Source organism: Pteropus medius, unplaced genomic scaffold (assembly GCF_902729225.1).
Source record: "Pteropus medius unplaced genomic scaffold, Ma_sr-lr_union100, whole genome shotgun sequence".
Lineage (NCBI taxonomy): Eukaryota > Metazoa > Chordata > Mammalia > Chiroptera > Pteropodidae > Pteropus > Pteropus medius.
Window position 1 is genome coordinate 9,899,600 of NW_024346062.1, and position 16,536 is coordinate 9,916,135.

The following is a 16,536-nucleotide window of genomic DNA, read 5'->3' on the forward strand; positions in this document are numbered from 1 at the left end:
AAATAATACTAGTACCTACCTCCCTCATGAGATCATTGTGAGAATTATAGAAGTTAACATAACACGCTGAGAACAGAGCTCATATAGACCTGTTACATAAATGGCCCTCTGGGGCTTTTTGTGTATGTATGTGTGTTCTACTAAAAGAAATTTTCTTTTGCCCTTAAATGTAAATAAAAGGTTGGGTGGCTCTAGAATTCTTGGGTCACAGCCTTTGATCCTTAAACTCCATATGTTGCTCTTGGGGCTTCAGGCATTTCATTTACAAAAAAGTCTGATGTCAAACAAATGTTTGTTTCTCGGTTAGTAATTTTTGCCCCCCGTCTGGTTTCCAGTAGGATTTTTTAAACTCTTCAAATAATATTTAAAAATCAACCAGATACATCTGGTGTTGTTTCTTTTCCTAATTTTCTCTGGTATAATGCAAGCTCTGCATTTTCAAACAGGATTATTTCTTTACTTTATCAAGAAATTTTTTTTTCTTCTGCCAGCTCTTTTTGTGTGCTTGTTGTATCTTATGAATTTGTCCTATTTGTCTGATATATTTTCTCTGAGTCCTGGGAGCATTTCTTAAGCTTCTTTTCCATTTAACATATTCAGTTTGTTTCAGTTTCCAATGGGGTGATTCATTGTTTCCATTATAATTTTTCCTCTGTTAAATTTTTCTTCTGTACCCTTTATCATTGTTTCCCTGTGGATTAATTTCTATTCTTCCTTACCAGCTGTCTTTAAGATGCCTATTCTTATAAACTTAGATCTTCAGTTCAGTATCATCTTAGCACTGTATGGATGATATACCTAAAAAAAAATATGAGGAACATGAGCCACTTCCTCAATGTGCTCAACTAATAGGAGTAACAGACAAATCATTCAGCGTTGTCATAAATTCTTTAATAAAGGTACATGCAAGTTACAAAGAGAGTGATTATGTATACGATCAGGCAGGTGGGGCACAGTATAGAATTCACAGAGAAAGTGATGACTAATTTGGATTTTGAAGAATTAATAGGGACTTCTCAGGTATATAGGAGTGGAGTGAATGACAAGTCAGTAGCTTCACAACAGTGCCTATCAGACAATAAAGATATGGTCCCCATCATTCTAGCAAGGAAAAAGAATAAGTCACGAAAGCTATTTTTTTCTCTTACTCTTCTTGTTCCTCAAACAACAAATAAACCCAGTTCTTCAAGGTAGGAGGGTTAATACTTATAGGTAAAGGCAAGAGTGCCATGAGCTCTTGACTACTCACGTTTGGAAAAGGATTTTCTCATTTGATGTTTTAGAAATTTAGTGACTTATTGTGGTGTCTTCTGTTCATTGAAACACAGATAATCAAGAATAATCTTGCTTCTATTAAGGACAAATATTCTTGTATTTATTTCCTTAGTTGTTGGTCAGAATAAGAAGCCTTTGGGGGTAGATGTAAAAGTAAGATTAGTTTTGACTCATGATGTTAATTATTGTAGTTAAAAATAAGTGAGCCATGCAACAATTTTGGGCTTTATCTGTACAGATTATTTAGTTATTAAATAGAAAATATTTTGGTGATTATGCCTTTTTTATAAATGATTATGCATTTTAAAGTACAAATGGATGTATTTGAAATATTAATTTTGATATCACTTTCTCTTAAATTCTTTATAGATTCATTTTTTATTTTGTTAATGGTAATAATAAGGAACATGCTGTATTATATCATATTTATCATTTAAGCAGTTTATTTTCAAAGATGGATTTTCATAATTGGATTTTTTTTCCAGATAACTGTTGAAGGGAAAAATCAAGCATTCAGTATTGAAAGCCAGAATCTTTTCTATGAGATTCTTTGTTCTCTTATTAACCCAAAGCGTAAGGACACTAGGGGATTTAGTCACTTTACTGAAGTGACTGAGAATTTTGCCTTTTCTCTGCTGACTGATGTTACCTGTGGCTCTCCTGGTGAAAAGTAAGTTTCTTTTAATACACTAGCTATAGCTTATATGTATTCCTCCACAGTTTATAAAATAAAATGCAATGTAAGTAATGATTATGCAATCAGTACACTATACCTAATGGGCAAATGAAGTTAATTATTTGAAGAAAACATAGCAAGTACATTAAGAAAATAAATTTATACTGTCCACAGTATTTCCCTCTTGTTTCTAAAGTTCTTTATTTAAACAAAGTCTTATTGCTTACTCTTATTTATATAATGAGTAGAAGATACATTCTGAATAGAATAATAAAAGGAAAGTGATTCTAACCTTTAGACTCATTTCGATGTGCTTCCCCCAGAGTTATGGTTCAGTTTCATCCATTTGGAGTCGGCTCTCAGAATGTTGTTGAACTTCAGACTGTTTCATGGCTGGAGTTTCATGGCAGAAAGTATGCAAGAGGAAAGGAAAAAATAGAATGTGGCTCATGTTCGTTATTAACTATATAATTAATTTTGTAGCTATATTAATATTATTTAGAAGTCATGGTGTTCTAAGTTGCATTCATAAGGTAAATTGGATCAGTTTAGTACAAAGATCTAAAAATATTTATTTCCATTTGATTTAACATAAAAAATGGCTGATAATAGAACATGTTTGGAAATGAAGATTTGCCCCCAGTTCTCTGAGTAATATATTTTATTTAAAAAGCAATGACTATTATTTAATGGGACATTCTGATTAAAAGTGTTTATAATCTCTGTAAAGTTTATTTTCTAATGAATGTTCTTACTGGTATTCATTAAGTTACATTGAAATTCAGAGATATTTTGAGGACTACATTTAAAAAATTTTGTATAATAATTTAAATCATCTCTTTATTCATGGGACTTCCATTAACTGACAGGTTAATTAAAATATTGGTTGGATATGTAAAACTTTAACTTTAGTTCTTAGATCACAGGACACATGATGTTCAAAGAGATAGTCAATCTGTATATAAAAAGGTTACAAGAGAAATCAAAGAATAAAATAATAATAATAACTGATATTAACTATACCTCTGCTCTAGTCCTGATATTGTATTAGCTTGAGCAATATGAAATTATCTTTTTTTTTCTAGGTAAAAATAGTGTATCATATTAAAAACTTTCTATGGTTTGAACTAGTCTTTACTAAAAAGTTGTACATAAATTATTTTACCCCTACAAAAGGTCATTTAAAGTAAGTGTTCAAAGGTATGGTTAGGGCTTTTATTATTCCTGTTTACAGATGTAGGAGCTGAGGCTGGGGACCTTACACAGCCTGCCAGTGGTCACATGGTTAGTCTACGGTGATGCCTAGCCTCAATCCCAGGCTTGTTTGACTCTACAGCCCCTGCTGACTGCTGTGCCATGTGATCAGAAGAGATGTAAATACTTGCTTTGTAACAAATTTTTCAGACTTTCATCCCAGGTCAGCGCCAGGGTGTGACTTGAGGTTCAGGTAGAAAGCCAGCATCCTCTTACCCTGTATTCTTTTTTTAACCCTGATGAGTGAGTCCTGGGGATTGAGGTTTTCTTAATGAGGAGTGTCAGCAAAGCATCTGAACAGTTCTGCATACACTTTCAGGACCCCTTTCTCTAGTCCTCTCCACTGTTCCTAAACACTGTTCCATCGGAGACCGATGATTAGCAGTCCAGCTCCTCAGTACTATTTATAAATATCTCTAAGTCTTCAGAACCCTCTGAAATGGATCGCTTCTTTACTTCAGGTCAGTTAGCACTGAGGCCAGTGTGTGTGTGTGTGTGTGTGTGTGTGTGTGTGTGTGAGAGAGAGAGAGAGAGAGAGAGAGAGAGAGAGAGAGAGAGAGAGAAAGAGGGGAGAGAATCAGACTTAGGATTGTAGATCTGTCATTTGAGGACAATGTTAAAGAATTAGGTAAATCAAGAAACAGGGAGACTGCTTAATGAAAGGGGGGCTAAAATTGAGTCAGGGAAGTATGATACCTTGAAAATAATTAGGTTATAGAACTAACATAAAGGTGACATACTGATTATAAAAAATAAGAGAGAGATCAGGTCAAGACTAGTATTTTACTCAGAAAACTCCGAAGATGTTGACCATTCTGATACGCATTATCTGTGCTTTGTCCTGAGCAGTATTCAAGGGCATCTACTGAGAGCAGAGTGTTTAGGAATCGAGCAGGGATATTGAGCATGATGGAGTCCAGAACAATCACTTGGAAGCCAAGTAAAAACAATGTCAAGTGGCATTAAGGGCTGACTGAGGTTGATCACTGTGGACTTGAGGTGGTGCCAATATACATGATCATGTGGGTTCCCCCCACTGGATTTTCCCCTCCTCAGTTCTGCCTGTGTGTAAAGCAGATTGTGAGATTGATCAAAGTGTAGTGGAAGGTCATGGACATAGGAGGTTAAAGTGTCAGGGAGAGTGTAGTCAAAAGCAGGTAAGAGGGGCCGGGAATTTGTCATAGTTGTGTCAAGGTTGAGTACAGTCACTGTGCATGTATGCAAAGGTAATGGTGTCCACAAAGGCACTGACTGGGCTAAGTCTCAGCAGAGTCTAGTGGGGTGGGAGGGGGTAAGATCTGCAGCCATGTGGCTGAGGCTCACTGACTTCAGCTACACTATACATGGCTGGGGGCAGGGTTCTGCAGTGGTGGCTTTTAGGTGAGAGTCACCAGTGAATATGTGGGAAGCTGGATGGAGAATCTAAGAGATGAATTTTAGGCTATTTTGGAGGTGTCTGTGGGCTGTACAGATTTAGGCGCTGCAGTAGGAGTCTTGGACAGAGGGTCTAGAGCCCTGAAGGAATGGCTGGATTAAAAAGATAGTGATTTGAAGGCATTGATTCAAATGTGGTAGTTAAAACTGGGAGGGCAGATTTTTTTTTTTTTTTTATGGAGAGTACATATAGCTAGAGGAAAAAGTTAGTCCTTACCCTTTCTTTCATTTCTCAAATCTTCCATGGAAAATTTTTAGCTCCATTTTTCTAGTTAGGGTTCTTGACAAGATATAATTTAGATCCATGGTATAATAATACACACTCTACATCTATTGTGGCCTATATAACTTTTTAACATGTAATGCATAATTTTTATCTTAGTATTCTCTAAACTTTTCCAGGCAAGTTTCAGATCTTCTTTATCTTTGTATTTCTTCATTGTTTGCAAACATGATGGGTCCACAACAAGATGTTTCAGATTTGCTGGAAGACTGGTTAAAAAATAGAAATTCCTAGATCCCCCAGCACCCTCCCTAGGCAGGAGTTCTGATTTAGTGAGTCTAGGGTGTTATCTAGAAATCTATATTTTTAAACAAGTTTCCAGTTGATTTTAACACACACAAAGGTTTGGAAGCAATTTCACAGAGCACAGAATCTTAGGCCTAGGGGATATTCTAAACAGAATTGTTGAATGGATAAAGATCACTGTTCAGGGCTGTTTCTCCAACTAGTCACATGGTTAAATTAGCAATGCTCTGATGGCTTAGAAAGGGGCGAGGTAAACTCTTGATGAAAACATGGCTCCAGATATATAAGGTTAATGATATTCTTAAATAAAGCAGAGGGTTTCACTTTAGTGGTGTGCCTTTTCTTCATCCTAGTCCATCAATGCTGATGTGACTAACACAGAAAAGTCCATTTTATAGCCACAGATTTTATCTGATATCTGTGAAACAGCTTTCAAAAACCCATGTTTTAAGTTATAAGGAGGATAAGGCAAGAGGATGCAGAAAGGTCTACAAAAAATCATGACAACCATAAAAGAACTGAAAGCACATTCTCTGTACTGCTTCTGGGTTGGAAGTGTCATGGTTATACACATAGAACAGAGCCCCAGTGTAATGCATTTGAACAAATATAAGTGGATTTATAGAACAAACACAAAAATATATAAAATGCATGCCATTTTAACAGATCTTTTGCTTTTCTGTTGTAGAAGCAAAACCATCCTTGACAGTTGCCCATATTTGTCTATTCTGGCTCTTCACTGGTATCCTCAGCAAATCAATGGGCACAAGTTTGAAGGAAAGGAAGGAGATTATATTCGAGTTCCAGAAAGGCTATTGGATGTCCCAGATGCAGAAATAATATCTGGAAAGAGTACATGTGAATTAGTCCAGTTTATAGAGTATAGCAGCCAGCAGTGGTTTATAAATGAAAACAATCTTCCTGTCCTGAAAAATAAGGTAATCTATTATTATAAAGATTTATGATTGGAATCTGATTTTTCTGTAGCAGCCACAATCCTCAGAATGCATTTGCTGGAACAGAGTTGTGGAAAGTGCTACACATGGTGAGCTAATTATGAAACATGTCCCATCTTTATGAACTATTTGTAGAGTGTTTTACCTCAAAAACAGTTGAAAATATTTCCTTCATTTTTATTGTGTAAATTATATGTAAAAGTAAGGAAAGTGAAAAAATATAGCTTTCACTAATATGTTAAATTATGTACCCCACTTGTGATGAAGTCTGACAATTATAGTCAAAGTAAGTGTTGGCAGCTGAAGACTGCTCAATAACTGAAGTGGAGGTAGAAAGTTTGCAATGGAAAACCAGTGAGGTGCCCAGCAATCATAAGGAAGCTACCTATTAATAGTGGCTGTAGATGGTAACTAAAATGACTAGAAAAATGAAGGTCAGAATGGGAGATTCAGTCATGACATTAATTTGAAAACGTCTTTAAATTTTCTGTTTTCTTTTTTCTTTTTTATTTTAGGTATTATCTTTGAGTGTGAAAGGTCATAGTTCACAACCCCTGACTGGCAGCAATGAGGTTTTCTACAGGATTTATGCTGCTGAGCCTAGAGTTGTTCCTAAGACATCTCTGTGTCTCCTTTGGAATCAGGCTGCTGCAAGGTACTTACTAATAATTGTTTAAAATCAGAATTTGGTCCTTCCCCGTTCCAGTACCATTGAGCCTGATTCTTTCTACTGAACATCAGTGTACTTTAGATTGGAGAATAACCCCTGCAATAAATAAGACAAAGCAGCATGGGAAGTGGTCTTTGTGCGGGTGGCAAATGTAGCCAAACAATTTTAAATATGTGTTTAACATGATACTTACTTCTTGGTTATTAGTACTTTCATGGGACTTAGCATGAATTCTGCTCAATTCAGATAACCTTCCTATGGTTATTGGTTAATTTATGAGCAGGAAAGGAAATTCTTTTTACCCCTTCCTTTTAGGCTTGTGGTTCTGGAGCTGATGCTCTATGTTTAGAGGAATTAGCAGGGATTTATAATTCTCGTCCACATATGGTTTGGAGTATATTTTGAGATTAAAGCCACACACAGAAATGGGAGGATGAGAGTGATTCTTTCTCGGAATCTCCTTGGCCTAAGGCCTCAAGTTACTGAGCAGTTCTATCACTCAAAGCTTAGACAATGCTGTAGAGTCAGGCAGTGCTGGCCCAGAGCATCTAGGGTCCAGGTTAGTCACTAGATTTTGTTTATTACTGACTTTCAGTCACATAAACTAAAATTCTAAATAGGTTTAACCCCTTAGTTGAGTAACCAACCAACTTTCTTCCAGTTACCAAAATTCTGGTTAGTCTCTTTCTTTCTTTGGAAAAATTAATTATCAGTTGAAATTCCTAATGCCTGATGACAGATCTTAAACCTAATACATAGATACTCTCTGTAATCCTCAATATATAATTAATAATAAAAGTTTCAAGCTTGAACCTGCAGTTAAGGTTAAGAAGTTGTATGTCCTTAGAGAAGTAAAGGAATCAAGAGACACTAAAAGGGAAGAGACTCAACAAATAGTCACTGAGGAATGCTCAGAAGGCTTGACATGTGATGCCATATTTGCTGTAATCATGACAACATTTTTGTCTTAAATTAGCTAGACCTCATAGAATGGAATACTTGAAAGAACCTTGGAAAACATTTATATACTATAACTGGCTCCAAAATCCAGAAAAAATGAGGGAGGAATTTTAGAAAAGCATATAAGTATTTATTTGTGTGGCTCAAAATACAAGGAATTATGAAAAATGAAGAAGGGTGAATACTACACATTATCATGGCTGTGCCAATCTTTTGGGATATTTCAGAGATAGAGAAGAGTGCCTTTGGTTGAAAACCTTGGCTGTGTTTACTTCAGATTAAGTGGTGACCGGTACCTCTCTGTTGAGAGGAGCAGCCTCTTCGCTGTGCTTTTGCAGGTTTAGAAAGTACTTAGGCTGCTTCTTAAAAGGTGCCTTGTGGGATCTGTTGTGTCATTTCTTGGACAACATGTTTCTTCTTGAAATTGTGGTCTGCTTAAGTATTCTTGAGTTCAGTAAGTTATTTTTTTAAAGCCATTCAACACCTTAAGTATTGATGAAAAATGAGTAGTGACAATTATATTTTTGCCCTAGTTGGTTGTCTGACAGTCAGTTTTGCAAAGTGGTTGAGGACACTTCAGACTACGTGGAATGTGCCTGTTCGTACATGTCCGCGTATGCTGTCTACGCCCAGACCGACAACTTGTCTGCATACAATGAAGCTTTTTTCTCTTCTGGATTTATATGTATCTCAGGTCAGTTGCGATATTTTTGAGTCAATAATTTTAAATATTTATGAGAATGAAAGTCTGTTTTCCCATAGTCATTTTATACATGCAAGGTGCAAATATGCTATAATTCATCACACTAGGAGAAAATAAGCTTTCCTTAATTTATTCAACAGATATTTATGGTGGGCCAATTTTGTACTGAGGATATAGGAAAGAACAAGACACAGTTCTAATTCATAAGGGATATAAAACACAGTGTGGGATAGAAGCTGGAAAATAGAAAAAGATATACATAGTTCATAGTCTTATGATTTAGGGGGAAGCTTCTGAAGTAGAATGTCAGGATTGTGTGAGATAACATATACAAAGCAGTTTATATTTTTATTAAAAGAAAAACCACAAAAACTACCTCTTTGGTTTACTTGTATTCTACAGCCTAGGAGCTCTAAATATGCCCAACCACTGTGTTAAAAAATAGTCTTCTATTTCCACATCTAGGCTTTGTTTCTGGCAGGAATAGAAATTTCAATTGTATTAATGTCTGTCAAACTATTTACCTACAATTTCACTTTGAGTAACTATGGAATTAGTTTCATTTGCTGTATTGATAATATGGTTGGAAGTCTTAATAATTTCTTATTCTTAATAACATTTTTCATAAGGATGACATTTCTTGCTTAATAGATTCTTCTAGGTTCTCATAGTTCCAAAACTGGAAGAAGACATCAAATATGACTTTAATGTTAATATATTTACAGAAATTTCATAGATTGGTGAAATAAAGACACAAAATAAAATGCTGAAATAAATCTAGATGTTATTTGATATATTTCCATGGAGACATAAATCCAAGTGCTACTGTGATCCACAAAAATATATCACTTGTTCTAAATAGTGAATATCAAAACAAAGAGTTTTAAAAATTGAAGACAGACCATTATCTTGATTTTATAGAAGACTAGCAGGACTATAAAATATTTCCTAAAAGAATTGTTAATAAATATATACTTTTGCAACTCACTCTAGCAAAGGCTTCATAGATTTGTTATTGTATTCTAGAATGAACACTTAAATATCAATGTCTACTTTTGCTCCTTTTTATTTTGAGTCATATTTGAAATTATAATTGACCCAAAACAATGTGGGAATTAGAGGCACTGACCCCGCCACACACACTTAGAAATCTATGTATAACTTTTGACTTTCTAAAAACTTAACTATAAATAGCCTGACCGGAAGCCTTGACTAATAATGTAAACAGTCAACACATATTTTGTATCTTGTAAGTATTATATACGATATTCTTACAATAAAGTAAGCTGGAGAAAAGAAAATGTTACTAGAAAATCATAGGGAAGAGAAAATGCCCTTATAGTACTGTACTGTATTTATTAATACCATAAGATTGTGTTGTCTGTTTAGGCTCTGCAGTTCTTCTGCAAGTTTTTTCAAATTGTCACTTGAAAAAGTCTGCGTATAAGTGGACCCATGCAGTTCAAACATGTGTTGTTCAAGGGGTCAACTGTATTGTTTGTTTTTTTCTCTCTGCTTGTGACTTATTGCAACGTACATTGCCTGTTCTTTAGAAGAAGAGACATAAAGTCTGGACTTCTTCTGGTGCAGATGAATGTCCATCTCTGATGGGCTCTCAGGAACTAGAGAAGAGAATTTGATGAATCTTACATACACATTCTATAATATAGGTCAGGCTACACTGAATAGCCCTCTGAATTTGTAAGCAATCTGGCTAGCTCTTTTCATGAAATGTGGTAACATACAATTAGGCAGAAATTAAGCCTCTTTATTTACCTCAGGAAAAGTCACAATGTCTATTCCAATTCTAGTTCGCAGTTCTGGTTGCTGTACTAGAGCAGAACAACTAAAATAATCAGTATATGAAATGGGCTTACAGGCCACAAAGTTTAGTAATCCCCTGCTTGAAAAGCTGAAAGATCGGGGCATATACTTGTGACTTTTAAAATTGTAAACCAGCTTACCAAATTCTAAGAAACTGAACTAAGGGTATCCCAGGAAGCTAAAAAGATAGAAAGAAAAGTGAAACACAACCGTGTACATTAGTGTAACGTTATGGAACTCACCTCAAAGGTGACTTGGGAGAAGTACAACTTAGAATAACTTTAGATGATAATGCAAGATGATATAATTATTAAGGAACCTAAGCATAGTTTGAAGTACCTGTTACTATTTGGAGGATAATGTCAAAGAAGTTTACTCCGATTCTTATAACTCTATTGATGTTGTACTATCAAAGATAGGCTATTGGATTGGAATCATCCTGATTTTGGCTCTGAATACAGTTCAGAAATGGCCTTGTGATCTTAACGAGCCCTGGAACATTCCATAACCCATTTCAGTTTACTATCAATACATGAACTAGGTAGCGTTTGATGCTCTTGTAGGTGTCTCTTATGTTTGGAATGTTTTTAAGCTGAGATTAGAGATGGACATAACCTCACATTTCTTTTTTTTTTTTTTTTAATTTTGTCTTCTTATGGCGGAGAAGTATTTAACCCATTAGTCAAACTAAAGCTTTCCTTTTTAAATGGCTGATGGTTTATTTGCTTCATAGATTACTAAGGGATAAATGCCAACACAATGTCAAATTTACAGCAAGTAACAGGAAGTAATTGTCTATAAATTGCTACATAATAAGACTTACAGGACAAGTAAATAAATACAATTCAAAGTCCTTTGAAGCGTGCTTATTATTTTGTTCAAGGTTTATTAAGCTGCAAGAATATTTCAGTTGTACCTTTTATATTTTACAAGCTGAGATTTTGATTGTTTTCTTCAGAAAAACTTTATAACTTTATCAGATGCCACTCACTCTTTTCAAATAATTTTTTAAAATGAGAAATATTTTCTAAAATTTTGTGTCAAATTCTTCCAAAAATATCAAGGTCATATTCACTGTAATTACCGCCCTAAGATAGCCATTATAATTACGGGGAGGGTATATCAGAACAGCCTCATTGTGACTATCACAGGGGGAGTTATTCACAAGAATAAGAAAAGAATGTGTAAGAACCTTAAGAAAAAGTAGTTTGAAGGATAACTGTAGGTGATAAGTCAGAGAGCTTAGTTTTAATTCTGACATGGCATAAAAAATGTTAGATTTCTCTGGCTATGTACATATAGGTGTATAATATAGAATGAGGTGGGCTGCGAGTAACATATGACAACTCAAATATCTTAAATAAGCAGATTTAGTGCCAGGGTTGATTAATTCAGCACCTCAATGGCATCATCAGGAGCCCAGCCTCTTCTCATTTTTTCTGTTTTGCTCGCCTCAAAGATTTTATTTTATTTTCTCAGCCTTGCCCCTATGTCGCCTTGAGCTGGCTGCAGCAGCTCTAAGTACTTATTTGCTTCCTGTTTTAAGAACAATGAAAACTTTCCTGAAAATCTTCCAGAATGTTTTTCTGTACATTTCTCTGTCCAGAATTTTGTCCCATGACCTTCCATAAACCAGCCTCTGTCTGGGAGGAGACACAGATAGAAACAGAGAGACGAGCAGTGGGAGAGCAGCAAATAACTAGCTTTTTAAGTATTGTGTCTCCATTGTCCAACACAGCCCTGACAGAGAGTAGTTTTTCAATAGCTATTTGTTAAATTAATAATAAATGAATACACAGTGTCAATCTGACATCCTCCAATATTGATGTATGCTGTGGCTATATGAGTTAAGTTCACACCTTCAAGTCCCAAACCATCTCATTTTAGCCGTTTTTAATAAAAATTCTTCTAAACTATAACATATTCTCTCATGCTTTCTTGTCTAACTCTCCAGTGATTTTTTCTATGGTGATTGTAGTGTTCTGTGCTGTCCAGTATGGTGCCACCAGCCACATCTGGTTATCGAGCCTGTGAAATGTGGCTGGGATGAGTGAAAAACTGAATTTTTAATTCTGTTTAAAGTTAATTTGATTTAAATTTAAAGTAGAATTTAAATTTCAAGTGACTACTCCGTTGAACCTCACAGGTTTCACACCCTGATCATCTAGAAGCAGGTCTCCTGGCAACTTCATCATTCTGGAATAAATCCCTTCCCCTACTGAATAGAACTTGTGTACTCTCAGGAGTTTCATATTGACTTTTATTCAACCTGGAAAACTTTTAGTAGCAATAACCAGGAGGCATCGTGCTGAGGGAAGAGTTGTAGGAACAGGAGAATCAATAGGAATGAGAAACAGAAAGTAGAAAAAGTGACAGTTACAGCCAGCAGTAGGTGGGGAAATAGAAAACAACTAAGCTAACAAGTTAACAATGATTTAATAATGCAGTGATCGTTTGGTTTTGGTTAGATTTATTTGTAGAGAAGACAGATATAGACAGATAGAAAGACAGCTACAAAATTTATAAATATTTTAAAGAAATTTTCATCAGAAAAGTTTAATATTTGGCTCATGGAGGGGTAAACTTAAGTAATTTGGAAAGTAGATTCCATTCTTAAGGAATGCTAAATAATAGAGAGGTTTATTGGATATGCATGTTCATATGCAAACATTACATATGTTTATACACATGGAAACATTCAAATATTGCATATAGAGATAAGAGGCTCTTTGGTCCAGTTTGATAATAGCAAAATAATCTGTTTTTTAAAGTTTTTCATATCTAAATTAAAAATTATTGATGGCTATCATTTTGTTAATGGTAATTTATCTTCCCTTTCACTTTCAAATCATATAGAAAAGTCATTTATGTTAGTGAACTTTAAGAAATGAATCATATTCCAATCTATTTGCTCTTTTTTAGAAAAAAATAGGAAAATTATTCAAGTAGCCAAAATCAATTTTTTTAAAAACTGTTTAGAGTGCAAAATTCTAGGTAATACCTAGAATTCTTCCTTTTTAAAAAATCTATTTAGAGTAATAACATTGCATATCCTGTGTTTACATATTTATATTAAGGAAATTTAAACCAAAACATTGTTACAATTTAAAAACCTGACTTTTAAGTTTAAATCATGTATGCTAAATACAACTATTCAATATCAGAGAAAGAAAATAAAAGATAAATACTTAGCATATAGTGCTGTAAAAACTTGGAAACTCAAATATTCATTTCTTTAAATTTCTTTAAATATCAGGCTTTCGAAACTTGGTAACTGAAGTATTTATTTCTTTAAATCTATTCAATATATAAACCAATAGGATGAGAAACAGAAATTTAAAATAGAATTTCAATTTTAAATGGCTATTACAGTTACAGGCTGTAGACTCTAGACCACTTTCCTGTCATGGGCTTTGAATCCTGGACTGCACCAGGTATCACACTAGCATTTTAACTGAAGCTTAATATACTTAATTAAATATTCCTGAGTTGGTCATGTTTAACTGTACTAAAAATTTGCATATGAAATGGGAGTATGCTGGAATATTACCAAGTTAAAGGGAAAGGCTGTGACTAAAACAGTTGACTCGTGTTTCTCCTTTGCCCAGCACTAAATCCCCTGGCCTGATGTTGTTACCTTGCACCCCAGTAAACTTACAGCAGAGCAGATACTTGTGACAATGTAGCCTATAATGAAGAAAAAAACTTGCAAGGCCCTGCTTTTAAGTCGGTGTATCCCCCCCACCCCGCCACGCACACACAACTTAAACCTTGAATGTAAGCTAGCTTGATCATCATAGGAAATTCAAAGTGTGACATTAGTTGGTTCAGAACATCAGCTTCGATTTTGTAGACGACCTGAGTAAAGGTGCAAAATCAGGCATGACTCTGTAGTTTCTGGATGCCCTGTGTACCTGTGTGGGTGGATTTTGGAGGCAGCCCCAGAATCTGCACACCTGACCCAGAACATCCCATGGCAGCCTTCCTAAAAATGATTACTCCAGATATCTTGCCAAATTTCTAGGTCAAAAGCCTTAACTAATGCAGAGTTTCACTTCCTATACAGATGTTTTTTTCTCTATTAAAACCTAAATATATTGAACGCTTTTTCTAAAAGGGGTTATGAGAGACATTTCTGTGCAAAAAAAGTAGACTCCTTGTGGGCTGAGGTTTAATCATCCCCTTGATGTAGTATAAATATGTAAATTCAATTAGATTTAAAGGAAATAAGAAGAATTTTTCTCACCCCACTTAGAAATGTAAATGTTTAAGTTAAAAGTTATCTGAGGGGGAAAGAACATATTTTGTTCCTGATTTTAGCACCCAGTAAGCATAAGGTTGTTTTTAAAATTCATATCACCACCGTTGTAATTATAGAACTATTCTTAGTCAGTAAAAAGGAATAATTACTGAACCTGAGTTTTGGTAGTACCATTCACAATTTTATGCCTGAAAAATCCTGTTCAGCTCCCTAAATATATGTTTAGCCAAGCACCTTGTCTTAAAAAAATAGATTGGAATATGATTCTTTTCTTAAACAGTAAAACCAGTCTAATGGAAACATAGAACACCAAATGAAATTATTAATAAAATTAATGACAGTAGTAATGTGCTTAATTTGTGACTTTTTTAGTAGAGAAATGAATATGTAGATATTTGAAAATTAAAATTACCCTTTGGGCTTGAGTGATAAGTGTAAAGATTTTACATGTCATGCAAAATGGAGTAAATTAAAATTACGGTGTAATCATTCCCAGAGATACCGTGTTATGCAGCATAGGCAGGCTGCAGGCCTTATGTGCTTAACTGTCTCAAAGCTTTTCATGATGCTGCTGTTTGTTCATGGATGGTAAAACCACATGAGGACTTTTGTGTTCTTACAGGTCTCTGCCTGGCTGTTCTTTCCCATATCTTCTGTGCCAGGTATTCCATGTTTGCAGCTAAACTTCTGACTCACATGATGGCAGCCAGCTTAGGTACACAGGTAGGAGAGCCCTGGGATTTCTGACTTTTATGAGATGTTCATGTTTCTTCTATGATCCTTGAACTGAATGTGTAAGTAATATTTAAGTTCAAATGAGTTGAAATAGGCTTCTTTAGTTTTGTATGGAAGAAGATGGGGAAAGGAGAGTGGTAAAAGGAAATGAGAGTTATCGGGCCTAAAAAGTATATTTTCGTGAACTTTCTGCAGCAAAATACCTTAATATCATTGCTTACAAGAAAATAGCTACTTCTTATCACAAAGCATTATAATGTCAACTTATAGATGTTAAATATGATATTAATGTATATATGTATTTAAATTAGCACATTTTATTTAATTTTTTAAATAAAAATATACTCATTTTTGGAGGGCATTAAGATGATATATAGGTAAAACATCTAGATAATATATTTTGCTTCATTTAATATTAGAATATTCTTCTTTGAAAAATTGTTCAGGTGTCAGTGGCAGAAGAAATAGTTTGAAAAACAGTCATTCATTAGCATGCAGTTTAAAGCATACAGTTTAAAGCACAGACTGCAGATGAAAAGATTAAATGCCTTTTCTGTCCATGAGATCCTCATAGTCAAGAACAGTAGATGTCCATACAAATAACTATAATTCAGTGTGATAAGTGTAAACATAGACTATTTGCAAACTACTCTGTGAATATAGATGAGGACTTAATTCATTTTTCTGCGAAGGTCAAGAAAGTCTTCATAGAGGAGGTGATATCTGATCTTGTACTAGAATAAAGTTCACACAGTTGGTTGATAAGAGGAAAAATGGGCATAAATGTAAAAACAAAGGGGAAAATGCATAATCCCTTCTACTTTAAGGCTGTAATTGCAGATCCAGACAGTAAGAATATACTATACAATGTTCTTATTGAGAGAACTGTATAACATTATTGTATAAAATAAAATTTCCTCTTTTCTGGGTGGGTGAGGGCACTTCTGGAGTGCAAAAAATGCTGGTGATTGGGTGTTGGTTACATGCATGTGTTCAATTTAGGTAAATTTATTGTGCTATACACACTTATGATTTGCACACTGTCTTTTAGAATGGAAATGGCATTTTATTGAACTCTAAACAGAATTTTGAAAAATAATTCTAGTAGAGGAGCTGAAAGATAAAATGGAAAATTGTCTGGAGCATTGGACTTCCATTGCCTTATCTTGTTCTAGGAGTGAAAATGACATATATAAATTTCATAACTGTATTTTTCGGGAATAATTAAGTGCTGGAGTCCAAGCAGAGGATCCCAGATT

General features: G+C 34.7%; 1 protein-coding gene across 1 annotated transcript in view; it reads left to right on the forward strand.

Moving 5' to 3' along the window:
* Positions 1–16,536, forward strand: part of ADGRV1 (adhesion G protein-coupled receptor V1) — a 471,657-nt gene that overhangs the window by 196,646 nt on the left and 258,475 nt on the right. The window contains 5 exon segments of the mRNA XM_039875052.1: positions 1,761–1,945; positions 5,857–6,106; positions 6,640–6,779; positions 8,288–8,448; positions 15,165–15,265. Coding sequence (XP_039730986.1) covers positions 1,761–1,945; positions 5,857–6,106; positions 6,640–6,779; positions 8,288–8,448; positions 15,165–15,265 — 837 coding nt within the window.